Here is a 19,893-nt window from a genome sequence, read left to right on the forward strand (position 1 = left end):
GGCTTTAGACTGGGCTCCACAGAGGACCCAAAGCCTGGAGCTGCCCGACACAGTTCCTCCGAGGCCCTAAGAATGCATGGGGGGGGGCGGTCAGTAGAACAGCTCTCACCCCTAATAAACCATCTATAGACCCAATTCCTGCATTTCTCATTTTTATTTGACAGAAAAAGTTGCTCTTGCTGTACAGATTTTAAAAAACCAAAATGCCTTTAAGAAACGTGAAGAAAAGTTGGGGGAGGGGCCACGACGTCACTAGGGGGGCAGCAGGGGCCAACGCATTTCCACTCCTGCCCCTTCCTTCCAGGAATACCTCACGCAAGTTCCCAAATTCCAAAGCACTGCCCCCCAGGAACTTAGGGTTAAAAGGGGGCATCACTGCCTCCCAGGCCCTTTCTAACTCAAGACCAGGGTGTCCCCAACTGTATCCTCCCCTCCCACAACTCCCATTCTCATTCCCACCCACCCCCAAACCCCCCAAAACGTGAACCAGGAAAAACTCACAGAGATTAACATTTCACAGGAACAAAGAAAAAAGGGGGGAGGGAAGAGAGCGCCCTCCCCCAAGATGCTGCCAGGGTTCAAAGGGGGGCAGACAAGAACCCCTCCCCATGGCTCTGCTGGGGAAAGGGGACACTCCCTGCAGCTGCAGAACTTAGGGTGTGGTGGAATCCCCCCCAGAAAGATTCAAGGAGACCTGCAACAGAAAAAAAGGACAGTCAGTGCCAAGACCAGCTAGCGTGGGGGCACACAGAAGGGGACCTGGCGCTGGAGCGCCAGGAGGACCCACCTGGAGGAGCGGTGCCGCACGGGACGGGGGCTGGGTGTCTCCCTCCTGCGCTTGTGGCCCGGGGAGCGGCTGTCCCCACGCTGGCCTCTGCGGGAACCCCGTTCGCTGCTGCTGCAACACAGGAATGACATCAGACCACGCGCGAGGCAACACCAACCTCTGGCACCTTTGGGCCTCGAAACTCTTCACGGGGCCGCGCTGGTCCAACGGGAGGCCTTACCTCTGCTGGTCCCGTGGCGAGGGCTGGGGTGAGGGGCGGCGGCGCTCCGCAGGTGAGTAGCTGAGGGACCGAGAGTCTCGGAGGGAGTCTATTGGCTTCCGGGGACTACGGGACCTGGGGAGCAGAGTAAGTCCCCATAGCACCACAGTCTTCCAAAGCCACCAGCCGGCACTCAGGACCACCCCCCAGGTCCTGACCACCAAACCTCATACCACACAGGGCCAGCCTCAGACCCACCTTTGTCTGCTCACTCACCCATCCGCCCGCACACCATCCACCGAGTGCCCCAGTGGGCAGGGCACGGGGTGCAGCGGGGGAGGCACAGATAAAGAGAGTCCCTGCCCTTGGAGGGGCTCGGTCTGGTGGTGGAGGAAGGCCAAGGGAGGCCCACTTGGCCTCGTGTATGGGAAGCAGCCCCACAAGGACCGATGTACATGGGGCTGGGGACCCAGGGGAAGGGGATGTGGGGCAGGGTAGTCTTCTCGAAGGTGCTGTTTGAGCGGAGTCTTGCAGAACGAGGAGTTCACCAGGCGGACAAGGGAATTCCAGGCAGAAGGAACAGCATGTCCAAAGGCATGGGGTTCTCCTTAGACTGCAAGGCGCTGGGTGTGGCTGGAGCACAGGGCATGTGTGGGGGCGGGCAGGAGAGGAGAACACAGGGCAGGCAAGGCCAGTTGGTGAAGAGCCTCACACGCCATTCCCGCAGAGGTGGGGCTTTATCCTGCAGGCCACAGGGCGTCCCGGAAGGATTTGTGGAGTGGAGGGAAGTAACCAGATGTGCGTTTTAGAAAGATCCCTCTGGCTACGTGTGGAAGAGAATGGCGTGGAGGCAGGGAGACAGGGAAGAGGCTGTGGACAGAGTCGGGAGAAGATGACGGTGGCCAGACCGGAGCCCTGGCAGTAGCAACGGGGAGATTTAAAAGCTAGTATCCCTGGGACCTCGGAGCAGGGAGCAGGCGGCATGTCAGGGGCAGGGAGAGGACGGAACCTAGGACTCCACAATTTGGACCAGAGCACCCACTCGGATGGTGCAGCCTTTCGCCACAGCAGGGCACCACGAAGGTGGCAGGGAGAGGAGAGCCCAACTCCTCCCACAGAACCAGACACCACAGTCCGCCTGAGACTCCCGGCAGGGACTGCACACCCAGGGTCTCACCCCACCCCTTCCATCTCAAGCCGGGCAGCACTCACCTCCGCTCGCCAGGGGGCGGCTTCTTGGGGCTTGCAGGTTTGGGCAAGACCTGAGGGCCAGGCTTAGCAGGGGAGGGGGAGGAAGTAGAAGAGGAGGAGGAGGAAGAGGAGGAGGACGACGACGAAGAGGAGGAGGAGGAGGACGAAGAGGAGGAGGAGGAGGAGGAAGAGGAGGAGGAGCTGGAACTGGAGCTACTAGAGCGCCTCTTCCGCTTGGCTGGGGTCAGCTCCTGAGGACGTCCCTCTCGAGCAGCCTCCTTTGGGGCTGGGACGGGGCTGGGCACCCTGCGGGAGAAGCAGAGTGTCACAAGGAGACAAGCCGCCCCAGCCCCAACCCTACCTTCCTTGGCCTGGAGGAACGGCAGTGGGGGAGGGGTGCCGCAGAGAGGCCCTGCACGCTGTCCAAGCTGAGAGCCAGTGAGTGCGTTCTCTGGAGAGCAGTGGCCCCGAGCCGACCCGACCTCTGCTAACACAAGCAACAGGCTGGGGCCCGCAGCACAAGGGATCAAGGCTAAACCTCAAGAATGTCCCTGATGGAGGAATAAGGCCCCTGGGCTCAGGTGTGGAAGTCGAGCAGGGTGGTCTCCTTCCATGGAGAGCCACAGTCTGGGGAGGCCCCTGCGTGTGCACGGGTTGGCTGGGGAGGGGCCGTCCTGCCTGGAGGCAGGGAGAGGGACGGGATGACCTCTGAAGATCCTTCCAGCCCAGGGAGTTCCTCTTGAGGTCTAACTGCCATCCCTCCTGCTGTAAAATTAAGTCCATTTCCTCTAGTTCTGTCCTCTGTAGAGACGGAAAACTCATCATTATCCTCTAGAGAATGAACCTTTGGAGACTTTTATCTGACCCGCTCCTCCTCCCCCTCCCACTGCCCCCACCCCAGCATTCTCTTCTACCCCCGGCTTAAGGGTCAAGGTCCCCACACCTCCTTCAAAGAGCAGAATCTCTGGATGGGGCTTCTCCCTCCCCCCAACCAAGCACCCCCAAAACCTGCCCCGTAGAAACAGTTCTGAGAGCCCAGCCCCTCACCTCTTCAGTGCTACCTCAGGTTGAGCAGGAAGGCTAGAGCCCTCTGAGTCGCTGGAACTGGAACCAGAAGAGGAGGAGGAGGAAGAGGACGATGAAGACGACGACGACGAAGAGGAACTGGAGGAGGAGGAGGAGGAGGAACTCCGCCGCTCCTTTGCCGGCTGCAGGGCGGCCAGTGCAGAAGGCTGCTGGGCCCCAGTGGAGGCAGGTGGTTCCCCACCCTCAGGATGGGACATCCCAGGGACAGGGCCAGAGAGCATGCCGTTGTGGTCACCAGCAGAGGACGTGGTCTTGGCCACTGTCCCAGAGGAAAGGGACTGAGACCCTGCTACAGGGGTGGTCTGGGCAAGCATAGCTCGGGACTGGTCAGAAAAAGCAGACGGCACAGGGGACCTAGGTCTATCCTGAGCTGGAGGGAGAACACACTGTGAGGGAGCCTGGACCATTCTAGAGGCAGGAGAGGGAGCCCGCTCAGAGGTCATTCTAGACTGGCTCAGGGCAGATGGTGGGGTTCTGGAACCTGGGCCTCCCGGCGGGGTTCTGGATCTCGCTCTGTCAAGAAGCGGTGGTGAGGTTCTGCCACTAACACGCTCGTAGGCAGACAGGGGCACCCTGGGGCTGGTAAGGTTTGCACCAGACAAGGCTGGAGCCATTCTAGCACTGGTGAGGCTTGCAGGTGCCAAGGCAGGAGGGGTTCTTGAGCTGGCAATATTCACAGGAGCTGTGGCATGTGCAGATCTAGGACCCACCAGGTTTGCAGGGGCTGCGGCCTGGGGTGTTCTGGAGCTGGAGGGATAGTTTGCAGCAGCTGGGGATGTGCCAGAACTGGTGAGACTCAAAGCCGCCAAGGCAGCTGGGGTTCTGGCTCCTGCCAGATTCACAGCTGGGGCTGTAGGGGTGCGAGGGTCAGCAAGGTTCACAGCAGAAGGTGCCACAGCTGTTCTGGGACTGGCCAAGTTCATGGCTGCTGCTGTAGCTGGTGTTCTCGAGTCAGCCAGATTCACTGCCGCTGGTATGGCAGGTGTCCTGGCGCTGGCCAGGTTCATGGCTGCTGCAGAGGCTGCAGGAATCCTACTGGCAAGGCCAGCAGCTGGGGCCGTTCTGAGACTCATAAGAGGCACTGGAGCTGGAACCTGGGACATTCTTGCAGCAAGGCCAGCAGCAGACATGGATGGAGGCGGCCGAGCAGTGCCAAGACTGATGGCTGTCAGGGCAAGCGCAATTCTTGACTGCGCATGATTTTCTGGCACAGATGTTCTTGGGTGATCAGGAATTCGAGGACCTGGACCATCCATCAGAGAGCCACCAGCCTGCTGCAGGACAGACATGGGTGTTCTAGAGCTGCCAAGGGGTTCGAGCATTCCAGGTGATCGACAGCGGTCCAGAGGTGTTGGTGACATGCTAGGACGACTAAAGCAGCTCATTCTGGAGCTATTGAGTGCTACTGGAGGTGTCCGAGAACCAGAATGATTCCTTGTTGCTGGAGGACTAGCAGAACGTGAACGGTCAGAACTACTTCCAGATGCAGAACGCCTTCGGATGGCAGGAGGAGATCTTGTTAAGGACCGTTTGCCCCGAGTTGTTCGCGGAGTACGGGACCTAGAACGGCGGCGGATGGCAAGTGAAGAGCGACTTCGAGAACGTTTGCGTGGCAACAGTGGGGTCCGAGACCTAGAGCGGCGCCGAATAGCTGGAGGCGTTCGGGATCGAGATCGGCGGCGTGTCACTGGAGAGGTTCGAGAGCGGGACCTCCTGCGATTTACTGGAGACGTGCGAGATCTAGATCTCCTACGAGTAACTGGGGATGTTCTGGATCTCGATCTTCTGCGAGTAATAGATGTTCTGCTTCGTGATCGCCTCCTGGTTACTGGTGGAGTCCTAGATCTAGACCTTCTTCGGGTCACTGGTGGAGTTCTAGAACGGGAGCGCCGGCGTGTTGGTGTTCTGGACCTCGAACGACGGCGGGTTACCGGTGGCGTTCTAGACCTGGATCGCCTTCGACTCACTGGGGATGCTCTGGATCGAGATCTTCGTCGAGTCACTGATGTCCTGGACCTTGATCGTCTCCGACTGACTGGTGAGGTTCGAGACCTGGACCGACGGCGGCTGACCAGAGGTGTTCTGGAGCGGGATCGCCGGTGAGTGGCAGGAGAGGCCCGAGACCTTGAACGTTTCCATGGGGCTGGTGAAGTGCGTGAGCGGGACCGCTTCCGACTGGTTGGGGGTGTCCGAGAACGGCCTCTTCGGCGCCGGGAAGAAGTTCGGGAACTCTCCTGCCGGGCAGGAGACCTTGAGTGGTAACCAGAGCCTCCCCTCCTCCGACGAGTGACCCGAGACCTTGACCGGCTCCTCTGTCTTCTCCGAGAGGTTGACTGAGAAGATCCAGATCTATCTCGACGTCGAGTCGTTCTGGTTTTCTCCCTCCTTGAGCGGGAACGGGACCTCTGGAGCCCACGAGGCTTTGGCGAAGGAGAACGGCCTCTCCTTGAGGTTGTCTTAGCACGTGGGGATGAAGCTGAGCGCCGGCGGCGTGAGGATCTCGACTTTTCAGCTGGCTCTGGGGAAGACACTGAAGGACTTCTTCGGCGTCTTGGGGGAGTTCTAGAACGGGTCTCTGGTGAGGACGACGCAGACCGGCTTCTACGAGAAAGTCTGGCCTTCCTGGTCAGCTCAGGAGACGATCGAGAGCTGCGACGGCGAGGTGGAGTACGGGACTTGGTCTTGGGCTCTGGTGAGGACCTAGAGCTTCTCCTAACAGTTCTGGATTTGGGTGGGTGTTCTGGAGATGACTCTGAACTGCTGCTTCCTTCAGGAGAAGGGCCTCTGCCTTTGCTTGATGAACCTGATCTGCTTCGTCTGGGAAGAGCCCGAAGGGCAGGAGTCTTGGGTTCAGGAGAGGAATCAGAACCACTCTGTGCCCTGGGTGCTGCTCTTGGCTTATCTTTAACTTCAGGAGAGGAGCCAGATCTACTGCGCCGAGGAGAAGGGCGCGATTTGCTCTCCACCTCTGGAGATGATCCAGAGCGACTCCTCTCTCTGAGTGGCACTCGTATCTTAGCTTTAGAATCTGGAGAGGAGTCTGACTCGCTTCTTTCTTGAGGGGATGCACTTGGTTTCCCATCAAGTTCTTGAGAAGATCCAGATCGACTTCTCTGACCAAGCGGAGTCCTAGCTACAGTCTTCTGTTCAACTGAGGATTCTGATCCACTTCTCTCTCTCTGGGGGGTGAGACACTTGTTGTTGAGCTCCGGGGACGATGGTGAACGACTTCTTGGTCTAGGAGTCTGAGGCAAAGCTTTTGGTTCTGGAGAAGAATCACATTCGCTTCTCCCCCTGGATGGTGTTCTAGGTATATCTTTCATTCCAGGAGAGGACCCAGACAAACTGTGTCTTGAGGGAGTCCCAGACCCATCTCTAAGTCCTGGAGAAGACCCAGACCTGCTTCTCCGTGAAGGGGTTCTGGGTAAGCCATCTTTCAGCTCAGGAGAGGCAGAGCTACTTCTTTCCCGTGACGGTGTTCTGGGTACTGCATCAAGTACTGGTGAGGAAACACTCTGATTTGAAGACATTCCCGCTTTTTCCACTGCATCTGGGGATAACTCAGAACTGCTGCGTCTAGAAGACCTTGTAGATTGTTCTTTAAGGTCTACAAATGGATCTGTCTCCAGCTGATTAGGAAAAGATCCATTCAAGTCTTCTTTGACTTCAGGAGAAAACCCAGTATTCATTTCTGCAACAGCACTTGAGTTTCTGAATTCTAAAGGTGATCCAAAACTATTCTCCCTTGGGGGAGAGTTAGAGAGTTCTTTATGTTCTGGAGAAAAATGTGGCCCACTCCAAGTTGACGGCACTGCAGGGCCTTCTACTTCCAAGGAAGTCTGCGACTGGCTTTGGTCAAGAGTCAGAGACACAGTGGGTCTTTCTTCTATTTCAGGAGATGATTCAAAGTTACTCCCAGCCACTTCTTTAAGTTCTGGAGACAAATGGGAGAGGACCTGCTTTGAGGATTCTTCTGATTTCTCTACCACCTCCATTAATTCTTCATCTTGGCTTGGCTTAGCTAACACACTTTGGTCTTTTGGATCTGGAGATGATCCAACACCACCACCTCTTTCCCTTGATGGGGTTTTAGGTATCTCTCTGAGTACTGGTGAGGAATCAGGCTTGTCCTGCACTGGAAGAGGACTCGATTTGTCTCTTGGTCTAGGAGAGGACGCAGTCATCTCCTCCTGAAGGAGTAAGACTGTTTTCTCTTTCAATTCAGAAGGCTCCAATCTACTCTGCCCCATAAGAGATTTAGAGTCCACTGCAGGATATGGGGAAGAGTCAGACTGAGACTTGCTCTGCTCAGGAGACATTCCAGATTTTAGCCTAGGACTTGACAATTCACTTGCTTGTTTTGCCGGAGATCTGGGGGCCGGCTCAGTGATTGGAGATGAGGACCTGGACCGGCCACCTTTAAGAGGTGTCTGAGATTTGCTCTGCACAGACGGAGACTCAGAGTGACTCTGTTTCATTTCGGGACTTGAAGTATCAGACCTAGGGTCTGGTGAAGTTTGAGATTGTCCTTTCTGTTGCAAAGAGGCGGCAGCAAAATACAGCTCTCCTGGTGATGTGTTAGTCTTTACTCCTGGACACAGAGAGAAGGATCCAGAACTTTGTGCTGTTAAGTCTTTCAATTTCTCTTGGGAACATGGTGACTTTGATCCACAAATATTGTGCCCTGATGGAGTTTGGGGCTTGGCCTTAGGGTATGGCGAAGTAGACCCTGAGTGACTTTGTCTTGATGGCGTTCCAGGTTTCACTTTGGTATCTGGTGAGGAGGACCTAGAACGGCTGTGTCTTTGCAATAATCTAGCTTCCACCTTGGAGCAAGGAGACTCTGATCTGCTTTGCCTTGGAGGTGTTTTAGAGGTCACCCTGCTAGGACTTGGAGAAGAGGAGCCAGAATGGCTTTGGACGGGTGACATGACTGCCTTCACTTTGGGTTGTGGAGATGATGACCCAGATCGGCTCCGTCTCGGAGATGTGCTAGATTTCACTCTAGGAGGAGAGGACCCAGAGCAGCTATGTCTCGAAGGGGTTGCAGATTTCACCTCAGGGTCAGGTGATGATTCTGAACGGCTCTGTATTTGTGGTGTTACAGATTGTTCATTTGCCTGGGAACTTGTTACAGACCCTTGCCTTGGTGGCGTTCCAGACTTCACTTTAGGTTGAGGAGATGAACTGGAACAACTTTGTCTTGATGGTGTTTTAGATTTCTGATTAGAAGGAGGAGAAGAACCAGAACGACTTCGCCTTGGTGGCGTCCTAGATTTAGCTTTTGGTTGGGATGATCCAGAGCGACTGCGCCTTGGTGGTGTCTGAGACTTCTGTTTAGGACACGGAGAGGACCCTGAAAGGCTTCGCCTCAAAGACAAGCGAGATTTTGCTTTGGACCGTGGTGAAGAGAGAGACCTACTCCGCCTTGAAGAAATGCGAGATTTTTTCATTTCTGGGCTTGAGTTAGACCTGCTCCTTCTCTGTGACGTTCTGGATTTGTTCTTCCGCTCTGAAGATGAACCAGATCTGCCTCTTCTTTGTGGAGTTCTAGAGTGAGATCTACCCCGTCTAACTACACTTCTACTATGAGATCTTCGTCTTGCAGGTGTCCTAGACCGAGACCGTCCTCGCCTTGCAGGTGTCCTAGACCGAGACCGTCCTCGTCTTGCAGGTGTTCTAGACCGAGATCTCCCTCTTCTGGTTGGGGTTCTAGAGCGTGACCGACCACGTCTTGCTGGGGTTCTAGAACGTGACCTGCCACTTCTCCTGGCTGGTGATCTGCTACGAGACCTCCGTCGTACTGGTGATCGGGTCCTAGATCTGCGCCTAGCAGGTGTTCTAGAGCGAGATCTGCCCCGCCGGGCTGGTGTTCTAGAGCGAGACCTACGCCTGGCGGGTGTTCTGGATCGTGATCTCCGCCTGGCGGGTGTTCTAGAGCGAGACCTGGCCCGACGGGCTGGCGTTCTAGAACGAGATCTGCCCCTAGTGGCTGGGGATCTAGAATGTGACCTGCCTCGCCTCGCCGATCTAGACCTGCCTCTTCTCTGGGTATTTCTGCTTCTAGACCAGCCTAGTCGCTGAGGAGACCTAGAGCGCCCACGTCGCTGGGGGCTTCTGGATCGTCCCCACCTCTGTGCAGACCGGGACCTACGCCACTGAGGGGACCGGGACCGAGAATGACCTCTCTTGGTAGGGGTTCGAGACCGAGAGCGTCCCCTCTTAGTAGTGGTAGGGCTACGGGACCTTCCTACCCTTCGAGAAGGGGTAGGAGAATGTGACTTATCCCGCTTTGCCCGGCCATGTGAACGACTCTTGGATGCGGGAGAAGAAGAAATCTCTCGGCGGGACCCAGGAGCTGGTGCAGGTTTAGGACTTTCAGGGGAAGAGCTCGCATGTCGAGAAACTTTGGTGGGTTGAGGGGATGGTGGACAGCTCTCTGAAGAAGACTGGGCTGGTTTCTCAGGAGACTTAGGTAGTGAACGGCCCCTGGGTGGGGAAGCCTCAGATGGGGGGTTCACTGGCTCCTGACTTAAGGTGGTTGTTTCAAGGGGTTGTGGGGAGCCGCCATGTTGCTCAGCAAGGAGCAGAGTGGGAGCAGGTGGTTCTGGGCCTGTGCTGCTCCTTTCCGGAGAGGGGCTAAGTCGACCTGCAGATTTCTAAGAGTGGGAAAAAAAGTACGGATAGGAATGTAAGCACCAAAACTTCTTTATCACCTGTAAAAGCGCAATGTCCTTCCCACTGAAATTTTTCTCTACACATCCTTATTACACCAACTGGTCCCTTTCCTCACCACAGGCCATCATTCATTAACAGAAGATCATATAAAAAGAGTGGAGATAACACAAAAATATGGACAAGCTATCACTTTAAGTCTTATTATCTACCAAAAAACGCAATACAAACAACTAATGCATGACACTGTCTAACAACCATAACAAAATGCTATGGAAACACTTAAAAGAAAAAAAAAAGGGGGCACTTTTTTAAAATGGAGAAACAAAGCAGTTTCCCAAAGTGGGAGGCATCTGATTTCACCCTTGACAAAGAATGCTAAAATAAAGAACAAAGGCAAAGATTTGAGAACAAGATTTATGTAAATAAGACGACGGTGAACTACAATAAACAGAAAACTTTTAAATATAAAACAAATTTTTCTAGTGATCCACCTTGTTTGGAAACCTAAATGTGGATGACATGGAAAATGGACAAAAAAGAATTTAGCAAAGAGCAATTTATGTAATAGCAAGAAAACATCGTGACTAAGGCTCAATGAGAATAACCACAGAATGACAGGTACTGAAAAGACAAATGTAGTAGTGTTTTCAAACTGCAGGCAGGAACCCAGTAGGTTGAAAACTCTTAATTAGCTACAACCAGCATTTAGCAAAATAAAAAACTGGAGAGATCTCAAGGAGTAAAGCTAAATTTAAAAAAAAATAAAATAAATTTGCCCAAACTGTACATAAATTATAAAAGAATGCTGACGTAAAACCTATTAATAACCACTCAGGTTTGAAAGACATAATTTTAAAGAATGTGAAGATGCAAAAAAGAACTTGATGAGAAATGCACAAACGAGAACTAAATCCATTTTCAAAAACTTCACTTCACATACCCATCCTAAACCTGCAACCCAATAAACCTCCATCAACTCACTAACATACCTCCTTGTCTTTGTCTTCATGCGGACTGCTAGGCTGCTTTGTAGAGGGCTCTGGGCTGCTAGGCTGCCCTGTGTTGGTGGTACCTGGTTCCTTAGAAGGTGCATCTCCCTCCCCTCGCCGCCCTGAAACGGGGGAAGGACTTCGCCCAGTCAAGGCAGTTGTATGGGTTTTTGCTGCTGCACTTCGAGACCTGAGGAAGGTAATTGAGGGCAGGGAAGAGGAAGGAAATCAGCTCAGGGAAGAACAAAATACCCCCTCCCCGGCTCCCATCCACCTCTCCTGACTGTACAAACCCTCTTCCAAAAAGCCTTCTCTTACACACATCACTCAAATCACTCATATGGAAATTCAAGTCCAATTCACTTTGGTCTTTTTCTTCCCAAAACAGTCCCCCAAAAAAAAACATTCTCCCTCTACCCCTTCATTCACCTCCCCCAACCTCCCCAAGCCCTCCACCCTGCCCATTCCCTACCCACTTCATTCACAACTCACCTCTGAGCCCACCTCCTTCAGGAAGCCTTCCCCGATTAAGGAAGCCAGGGTAAGGATTCCTTCCTCCCCCAGACACCACGAACAAACCACCACCCCCCCTATTCTGGCAGTCCATATACATCAGAACAAAACAAAAAATAACAAAATAAACAAAAACAAAAACAAAAAAAAAGAGAAGGGGAAATGTATATGTCTGTCCATCCTGTTGCTTTAGCCTGTCAGCTCCTAGAGGGCAGGGACCGTGTCTTCCGAATGGTCTGTGCAGCGCCTAGCACACCGTGGGCGCTCAATAAATATTAAATTGATTAACCCACAAGTCCCTCTCCCTCCCTTCCTCCTGGACCACCCCTTACCGACTACGGGAAGTATCAGAAGAGGAAGCAGAGTCAGCAGATGTTGAACGGTGGGCCCGGCGGCTCTTGGGGGCTGGTGTTGTACTTCGAGACCTGAAGGAATGTCACCACAACTCACTGTCACACTTGTATTGGATCCTCCTCATCCATCTCAACCCTCCACCATCAATCAAGGACATAATTAATTCTTCTCTATCCCCCACCAGGTAGCCTTTACCTACTTGATAGGCCAATTAATTACCCTCCAATCCACACAAATTCACTCACCGCTTCCTCTTCTTGTCCTTAGATTTACGTTTGCTCTTTGGAGTGGGAGACCTGACAATATAAGTGAGATTATTAAAAATAATCACTTTAAAATAAAACCAAAATCGAAATGGGAAGAATCAGGGAAATTTTTAACAGTGCAATATCGAAAAATTGAGCTAAATTCCAAGAAACCCCCTGGAGAACAGGCAAGGCCAATGGGGCTCACCATTCCATAAGTCACTATGCCCCTTATGCCCCAAAAAACTCTTACCTATGCTTCCGTTTTTTGGATTCAGACTCTGACCTGTTAGAAGGGGAAGAGAAGAGGGAAAAAAAAAAAAATGAACCAATACCTCTGTCTGGACTCATCAAGCCTCTCCAATCACTCCACATACTCCCACCTCCTACCTGTGCTTCTTCTTCTTAGAGCTCTTCTTCCTCTCCCGTCGAGGAGAGCTGCTCTCTGACCTGCTAAAGATGGGTTTAAAAACAAAGTCATTCTGCTCAGCTCCTTCCCTCACCCTCCCACTTACAATTACCCCCAAAGGAGGCTTCTTTAAAAAAAAAAAAAAAAAAAGCACACCAGTTTCTCAGACTTATTTACTCTCCAAGAAGCATATCTCTAGCATAAAGCAACAAATCTCAAAATGAGAAAGAAAATACAATTTAAGATATTGCTGGTTAACTCTTAGTTGACAAAAATGCAGAATCAACCTTTCCGCACTGAAGAAACATATTCATTCCCCAACTGAAATCAGAATGGAAACTCCATCTTCCCCGATTCTCTTTAAAGATATTATTTGACAGAGAGAGAGATCACAAGTAGGCAGAGAGGCAGGCAGAGAGAGAGGGGGAAACAGGCTACCCATTGAACAGAGAGCCTAATGCGGGGCTTGATCCCAGGACCCTGAGATCATGACCTGAGCCGAAGGCAGAGGCTTAACCCACTGAGCCACCCGGGCGCCCCCCATCTTCCCTGATTTATGTGACAACTCTCACCTGCTTCCAAGAACTCTCCATTTCCAGAAAGAGAAAGAAAATGACAGGATTGGTTCTCTGGCTATTAGAGTAATTTCCCAACTAACTTACCGTCCTCTATCTTTCTTCTTTTTTTTCTTCTTTTGCTTTGGGGTTGGTGAGCGGGAACTGCTGGACTCCCGGACAAGGCTTGGGGAAAGATGAAATGAAGCAGGGTTAAGTGCTACGACAAATTTTAAACATTTCAACTTCAAAACGACAGAATCTCAACAGTTTGATAATAAACAGTCCAAAAAAACCCCCAAAAAACAAAACCAGAGTACTCAGAATCAAGAAAAGGAGCTGGCATGGGTGTATTGGCCTTAAGTACCTGTAAGGTTTAGGGGGCTCTGGAGCTGGTTGTTTAGCTTCTCGAGCACGGCGCTGAGGATCAAAAGAGCTGCCGTCCACATAGGAATCGCTGATGCCAAAGGCAGCGCGGAGTCGCTCATTTTTCTTCTCATTCAGTTCTGCCAACTGGTGAGTCTCAGTTACCCTGTGGGAAAAATAAGGCCAAGGTCAGAACGAGTCAGCAAGAGCAGAGTGATATTCACACAACTGTAGGCAGTCCAATGAGACTGGGAAAAGAAGATGAGGACAGGGAAAAAGTACAAGATAAGGAGAATATAAATAACTACTTGGCGTCCAGAGGAAGTAAGTGACAGTGAAAACACTCACGCTGGCCTCTGTCCTGGGGTCTCTTCCTTGCCCCCAGGGTTCACATCCTTCTCCAGCAACATGAGTCGAAAAGTAGCCACTTTTTCCTGAATTTGCTGTTCCTCGTACCTAAAGAACAAATCCCTTCAGGGTTAAAGCTAGACTAAGCACTTTCCCCAGTCCCAGGTTTACAGCTTCCACATTCCCAGGAGGGTCCCTTCCCTTTCCATGCACACATAAAACTTTTCACTCACTGTCACCCAAAGGGCCTTTCTCTTAAATCTTTCTGATCTTTTCCTGTTATCTTTCTTCTGTCCACTGACTGTAGCCTCTAGAACAGTGGATTTTAAACATGCCACACTCCAGGGGCCAAAAGAGGAAAGTTAAGCAAGTTCTAGGTGCTCCTCCCCAACTTCAACAACAGGTATTTCCTGAGATTCCAAAAGTACATTGTGTAAAAAGGGTGCCACTGCTCAAGTTTGAAAACCACTGCTCTAAAAGGTCTTCTGCCTGACTGCACCCCCTTTCCAAAATTTCACTTCCCTACTCAACCCATGATCTCCTCTTATCCAGGTATTCTTCCAGTTCCTGTTTTCCTGCCTTCAGTACGTTTCAAGGCCTCAAACCTTAAATCCATTTACCTTCCTCTTCTCTACCAATGACAACACCTGTCAACTTATACCTCAACTCTTCTCCTCCCTGGTACCTGCTTCCCCACCTCTCCCCTTAAAGCACATTTATGTTTCTCTCCGATTCCCCTCTTTCCCCATGTGCCTCCACCTAAATAATTCAGACTCCCTGAGGCTTCCTCTAGTCACGGTTTCCTCATCTCCCACCTTGAGCTGTCCCTTAACTCCTTCCCATTCACTAGCTCCTTTATCTCCTCCCCTCCCTTCAACTCCTCTCCAGGCCTCTTTTCAATCAGCCCTAAACGCCCTACATCCTACATCCCACCTAATTTACCCCAGCTCTGCACTCACTCAGTGCTAGGCTCTCCCCCAGCCCTCCCCTCACCCCTGCTCTTCCATCATCTCCTCCAGCTCGAGGCATCGCAGCTCCACGCGCCGCTTGCGCTCGTGGTCCAGGATGTCAGGATTAGGCCGCTTCACCAGGGCAGCCTCCAGGCGCCGCAGTTCCTCCTCTCCCTTGTAGTCAGGCCGCTCACCCCGGCGGCCCCGCACCAGGGACAGGTTGCGCTGGACGTAGCCGTTGGTGCCGCTGCCCCGGGGCGTCGGCAGCCCGATCCCGTTGTACATGGCCCCGTGCCCGGGGGGGCACCACCGCTCCTGAGGGGGAGCGGGGAAACACGGGTCAGGCCCCTGACCCCAAACTAACCACTTACCACCACCCAAATCCTTGTTCTCCTTCATCCCTATTTCAGCATGAATCTCCACGCTAAACCTCCTTTAGCTGCGTAATCCTCCTGGTCTAACAAAAACACTTCCTCAACCTTCCCATACTCTGCATTAAAATCACAGCCCAGCTCTTACAGCCTTTCCCCCAAAGGGCAAGAGCTATATTTCCATTTCTATTTGCACCTAAATGTTCTTCTTTTCCACACTAAGGAAACAAGAAACTTGTTTCTCTCAAATTTCTCCACATTGCCTCTTTATTTTCCAGCCCCAATAAACACAAGAGATGTCTCCACCAACTAATCTAATCCCTAACATCTGGTGTCTGACTGAGGCCTCCAAACAGGGAACCACCACCACCACCACAGATCTGTGGCAACTAAGGCCCACGGACCAAGTTCAAAGATTCTTCTAAGAGCAGACCTGAGAATTTCAGACTACCCCGTTCTGAAAACAAAACAGACTGAATGACCCCTATGTACCTGACCAGGGGGACCGACTGGCTCCTCATATAAACCAAGTGTCCTGTACAGCCTCACACTGAAGAATAAAGGCCAGTATGCGTATCAGAAACACATGAACCTTGGATACATAATCCTCTTGTACTTTACATCCCAGAAGGAAGGGGCCATTTCTTGGATTCCAACTATTTACAAGCGCCTATCAACTAACCCACCTGTATCTTATTCCTTTGATTTAATTCCCAACAGGATTTCTTACATGATTTGCAGCTCACCCAAGTCTCATTAGCTCCTCTTAAACATCACCTGTTTCTAACTCAATGCTCTGAATACATCAAATCAGCCTTCTCTGCTCCAACTGTTCCCAAACCGTCTACATTCCTTGCCCTAAACTTACTCAGAAGCCGCCCCCCACTCTTTATACTCCCCCTTCACTAACAAATGTCAGCTTTCCCTATCAACCCCTCTATCTCACTCACTTCTAGAGTTTCTCTTCCAGCCCTGCCTTATCCCTCTCAACTCATCTCCACACCTTCTACCACGTTCTCTCCTCTCAACCTGTCCCAACCTCCAGCATGGCTCAGAATGAGGCCTCAAGCCCCCATTCTTCTGGTTACATTTCTTACTCACACATACTCTATTCCTTTTCCCTACTGTATACACTTTGTTTCTTCTCCAATCTCATCCTGTTGTAGACAGCTTCACGAAGCATAAATATGAGGGGAAACTACCCCAAGGAACAAGTGGAGAGATTAAAAGAAATAAAATTGGATAAAAAAAGACACGGTATGTTTTGAAAATTCCAGAATAAACACCATACAAATACCTGGAAAAACATACTAAAACAAACAACAACAAAAATTTAAGTATGGGGAGACACTGAATGGAAGGAAAATTGCCCAATTCCAGAACTACTTGTACCTCTATCCCCAAACGCTAAAGGCTGGGTCCTTGCCCAACCCCAGTAGCACTCAAGAGGGCTGAAAACAAAGAGAAAACTACACGAAGGTAAAGGAGTCACAAATAAGGCTTAATCTAGGAAAAGAAAATGGAAATGGACAAAATAAGGAAAATCTCTTTACAAAACAAAAAAAATCAGTTTCTGTACCTTCCAACCTTCCCTTTTGCTTTCTCAACTACCAATCCTCCCCACCCTAAACCTAGGTCCTTCTTTGCCTCTCTAAATAAAGCCCACCTAATTTCTGCCTCCCTTACAGGATGCTCTGACAGCCTAACCACTCACCCACACTTCCATACCTCACACAAAAATCCTCCCACTCCCTTAGAAGGGAAAACCAGTAGCTGCTAAAAGGGTATTAAAACACAAGGAACTGGAGAACTTTTAGGGAACCCCCCCCAAAAACAGCCCACAGCTTGCGATGCAGTCCTCAAAACACTAAAAGACCAAAGGGGAACACCCCCACACGCAGAAATCACCCAAACCAATTAACTTTATAAAACAGGCATTCCTAACCGGGTGCCGCACTGTGAGCATCCAAGTCACCCAGGCTGAAGTCAGAAAATAAAAAGAAGCTGCAAAGCAGGACAACAGGATTTCTTTTGTTGGGAAGTTAAAATCACGACGCCAAACTAACAAAGAGATAGACGGCAACCTGGAAATTCAATAGACACTCCAGAAACGCACCAGAAGCAAGGACGTGGGTGTGCGGGAAAGTGGACCTAATACGGAAGCTCCTAAGAGGGCATTTCGGTAGCTGGGCAGACGCTGGGGGAAACCCCACAAATCTGAAACAGTAGCTCAAGACGAGACCTAAAACCACACACTTCAAAGGCAACGAGCCGCTCTTCCCGACTTCTGGCACAGACGACATCTTAGATAGCCGCGAGTGCGGACGAAGGCTCCGGAGAGCTGGGTGCCAAGTAATGCCTACCCCGGCGCCCAGCGCTTTCTTCCCCAAAGAAGGGCTCCAACGGCCTCCCCGGCTTCAGCACAACTTCCAAGACGACGATAAAAAGTGGAAATTTTTTTTAAAAATTAAGAAGAAAAGCACAGAGTCTGCCTTTACGTACCTGAGCCGAACGTGTTTCAAAAAAAAAAAAAAAAAACCAAACCTAACCAAGGTTTGGAGCTCTCCTCGCCCTACCGGTTCGAGACGAACAGTAACGAGCCTGAAGGGCCCCCATACGCGGGGCCCCGAGTCGAGGCCTCCCTGCAGCGGCGGGGCCGCCAAGGCCTATTTTCGGCCTTCAGGCATGGGGGAGGGGGCTGCGTGGCGCCCAGGAGTCTGGGAGGCTCCGCGCCGGACCGCAAGCCCGCGGGAGGGACGGGGAAGCCAGAGGCCGGCGAGACTTGGGGGAAGAGATCCAGGAACAGAGTCCCGCCCCCGCCGCCGCCGCCGCCTCCCCGCCGAGAAAATGTCGGAAGGGGCAGCCGCGGGAGGGCCTCCTCGGCCGCACGCGTGGGGGAGGCGAGAAGCCGAGGCGCGCGCTCCCCCCTCCTCGTCGCGAGCGCGCGCGAACCCGAGAGCAGTCGGCGGCGCGAGCCGTTGCCATGGGGGAGGGGCAGAGCAGTAAGAGCCCGCGCGCGACAGGAACCGAAGGAAGACGAGAGGGGGAGGGGAGGCAGGCAGGCGAGGGCGTCCGCGTGAACTAGGGGCGGCGAGCGCGCGTGCGCGCGGCGGCCTGGACCGTTCTCCGCGCGCTTTGGCCTCGCGCCGGGGGCCGCCGCCCCTCCCCCACCCGGCTCAGCCGCGCGCTCCCCTCACCCTCTCACCCGCCGCCGCCGCCGCCTCCGCCCGCCGCCTCCGAGGGGGAGAGGTGCTGCCGCTGCTCAAGCTCCCGAGTCCCTCAGGGCCTGGAGCTGCCGCCTCGCCTCGCCGGTCCGCCCGCCTCAGCCGACACCGACGCCTCCTCGCTTCCTCAAGGGCCGCAGCGGGCTCCGACTGCGCCACTCGCACCCCGCCTGGGCCACGCTGCACGTCAGCACGACCAGCTTAGCGCGTCAGCACGCACCCGCGCGCGTCGCAGGGCCCGCCGGGAACCGTAGTACGCCCTGCGGCGTTGTGCGCAAGCGCCGAAGTCACATCGGGAACTGTAGTTTCTTAAGACCCGAGGGAGGGTCAACGCCGCTGCCAGTGAACTACGAATCCCTTCGGCCAGTGCGAAGAAGGGCGGGTGAGCGGCCCGGAGCAGGCCACGTATTCCAGAGGGTTTCCGCCGGGAGGGGGCGGGGCACAGAACCTCGCGCCACATCGAGGGACGCTAGCGCGCTCCCAGCCCCCTCCACTTTCGACCCAGAGCACTCTGGGAGTTGTAGGTCCTGCGTGCCGCGGAACCCGTATGTGGCTTCGGCCCCGGGATACGGCCGCCATTTTGTTTCCCCATGTTTGGAGTTGATGGTCTGAGGCCAGCAACAGAGCGGTTTAGTTGTGAGCACCGCACCCCCGCGGCCGCGTCGCACCCGGCCTTCCGCACCCGGGAGAAGCCCCCGCAGACCCCAAGCAGCGGGCCGACACCTAACTTCAGAGCCCAGGTTCAGGGCCAGGGCCTGAGGCGAAAGCCACAGCAGCTGGCCGAGGTGTTGGCAGCTTCCACGCTGCAGACGGTGCCAGACCGCGCTGGCTGCGCTTGATTTTCGTACTAGTACCTCCGGGTAAGGCGGCCGGGCCGCGACGCCATGTTCTCCTACAGAACCTCATTGGGTTTAACGTGTCAGAGTAGAAACATCACAAACACCCTTAATTTTTCACCCCACGTGGTATGTCCCCCGTGACCTTTTTAGAGACCGGGTTTTTTTAGCCTGAGAACCAGCTGTGCTGTCTCAAAGCAGAGCCGAAACCAGCCGGGCTGAGACCCCGCCGCCTGCCCGCCGACCTTGGGCTCGCCCCTGGCGGTGCCGGTCATGGTGGCGGGGTCTGGCACCCTCTCGGGGACCCGGTGGGCGGCAGTCCCTTTGGGTTTTGGGCTCTGTGTTGGCTGTTAGCAAATTTCCTTTTTTAACCTGCCCGATCTCGGGAGCTGGAACAGGAAGGCCCGCCGGTCCGTGTGGGAGCGCCGGGCCTTGTTAGAACCCTGCCCTCCTGCAACCTGGGCACCTGCGGATCCCGCGGGCATGAGCGGAACCCCTCCGAGTGACCCAGGGGACCCTGGCAGAGCCTAGTTCTGCACCCGAGCTGGCGGTTTCTTAGAACCCACCCTGTCCAGTGAGATCTCTTCTCAAGGATGACCCTTGCCAGTATTCACGCGTTGTTCTGTCCTGAATTGTGTCCATCAGCGCGTTTGATTGGCTGCTCGGGACCACCCTCTTGGATAAGCGGTCAACCTTTTTTATGGCGAGAGCGGTGAATTCCCTAACACGTCCACAGCCCAGTTTCCAGTATAAGGAAAATAAGACTGAAACAGTGCAGTAACCCGCAGACCTT

General features: G+C 53.3%; 1 protein-coding gene across 14 annotated transcripts; it reads right to left on the bottom strand.

Moving 5' to 3' along the window:
- Positions 1 to 135: 135 nt before the first annotated feature.
- SRRM2 (serine/arginine repetitive matrix 2) lies at positions 136 to 18,425 on the bottom strand. 14 transcript variants are annotated; one of them, XM_047712986.1, is made up of 15 exons: positions 18,246 to 18,422; positions 14,713 to 14,984; positions 13,720 to 13,827; positions 13,373 to 13,537; positions 13,114 to 13,191; positions 12,433 to 12,492; positions 12,296 to 12,328; positions 12,043 to 12,093; positions 11,776 to 11,868; positions 10,931 to 11,120; positions 3,225 to 9,922; positions 2,199 to 2,483; positions 1,008 to 1,121; positions 788 to 898; positions 136 to 694 (listed from the first exon to the last, which is right to left on the bottom strand). In XM_047712986.1, the coding sequence occupies exons 2-15, from the start codon at positions 14,952 to 14,954 to the stop codon at positions 685 to 687; spliced, it is 8,238 nt and encodes a 2,745-aa protein (XP_047568942.1). In that variant the 5' UTR covers positions 14,955 to 14,984; positions 18,246 to 18,422; the 3' UTR covers positions 136 to 684. The 14 variants fall into 14 exon arrangements, 11 of the variants coding, with proteins under 11 accessions (XP_047568942.1, XP_047568943.1, XP_047568941.1 ...); XM_047712987.1 differs by having other exon boundaries at positions 3,225 to 9,924; positions 10,939 to 11,120; positions 12,433 to 12,495; XM_047712985.1 differs by having other exon boundaries at positions 788 to 895; positions 12,433 to 12,495.
- Between the last annotated feature and the right edge of the window lie 1,468 nt (positions 18,426 to 19,893).

Source organism: Lutra lutra, chromosome 18, assembly GCF_902655055.1.
Source record: "Lutra lutra chromosome 18, mLutLut1.2, whole genome shotgun sequence".
NCBI lineage: Eukaryota > Metazoa > Chordata > Mammalia > Carnivora > Mustelidae > Lutra > Lutra lutra.

Excerpts from the sequence above, each read along its gene's own strand:
- SRRM2 (XM_047712983.1), bottom strand. The coding sequence starts at position 14,954 with ATGTACAACGGGATCGGGCTGCCGACGCCCCGGGGCAGCGGCACCAAC. Across the intron at positions 12,329-12,432 it reads TCTAAGAAGAAGAAGCACAG|GTCAGAGTCTGAATCCAAAA; the intron begins GTAGGAGGTGGG and ends CCCTTCTAACAG. Across the intron at positions 11,869-12,042 it reads AAGGACAAGAAGAGGAAGCG|GTCTCGAAGTACAACACCAG; the intron begins GTGAGTGAATTT and ends ACATTCCTTCAG.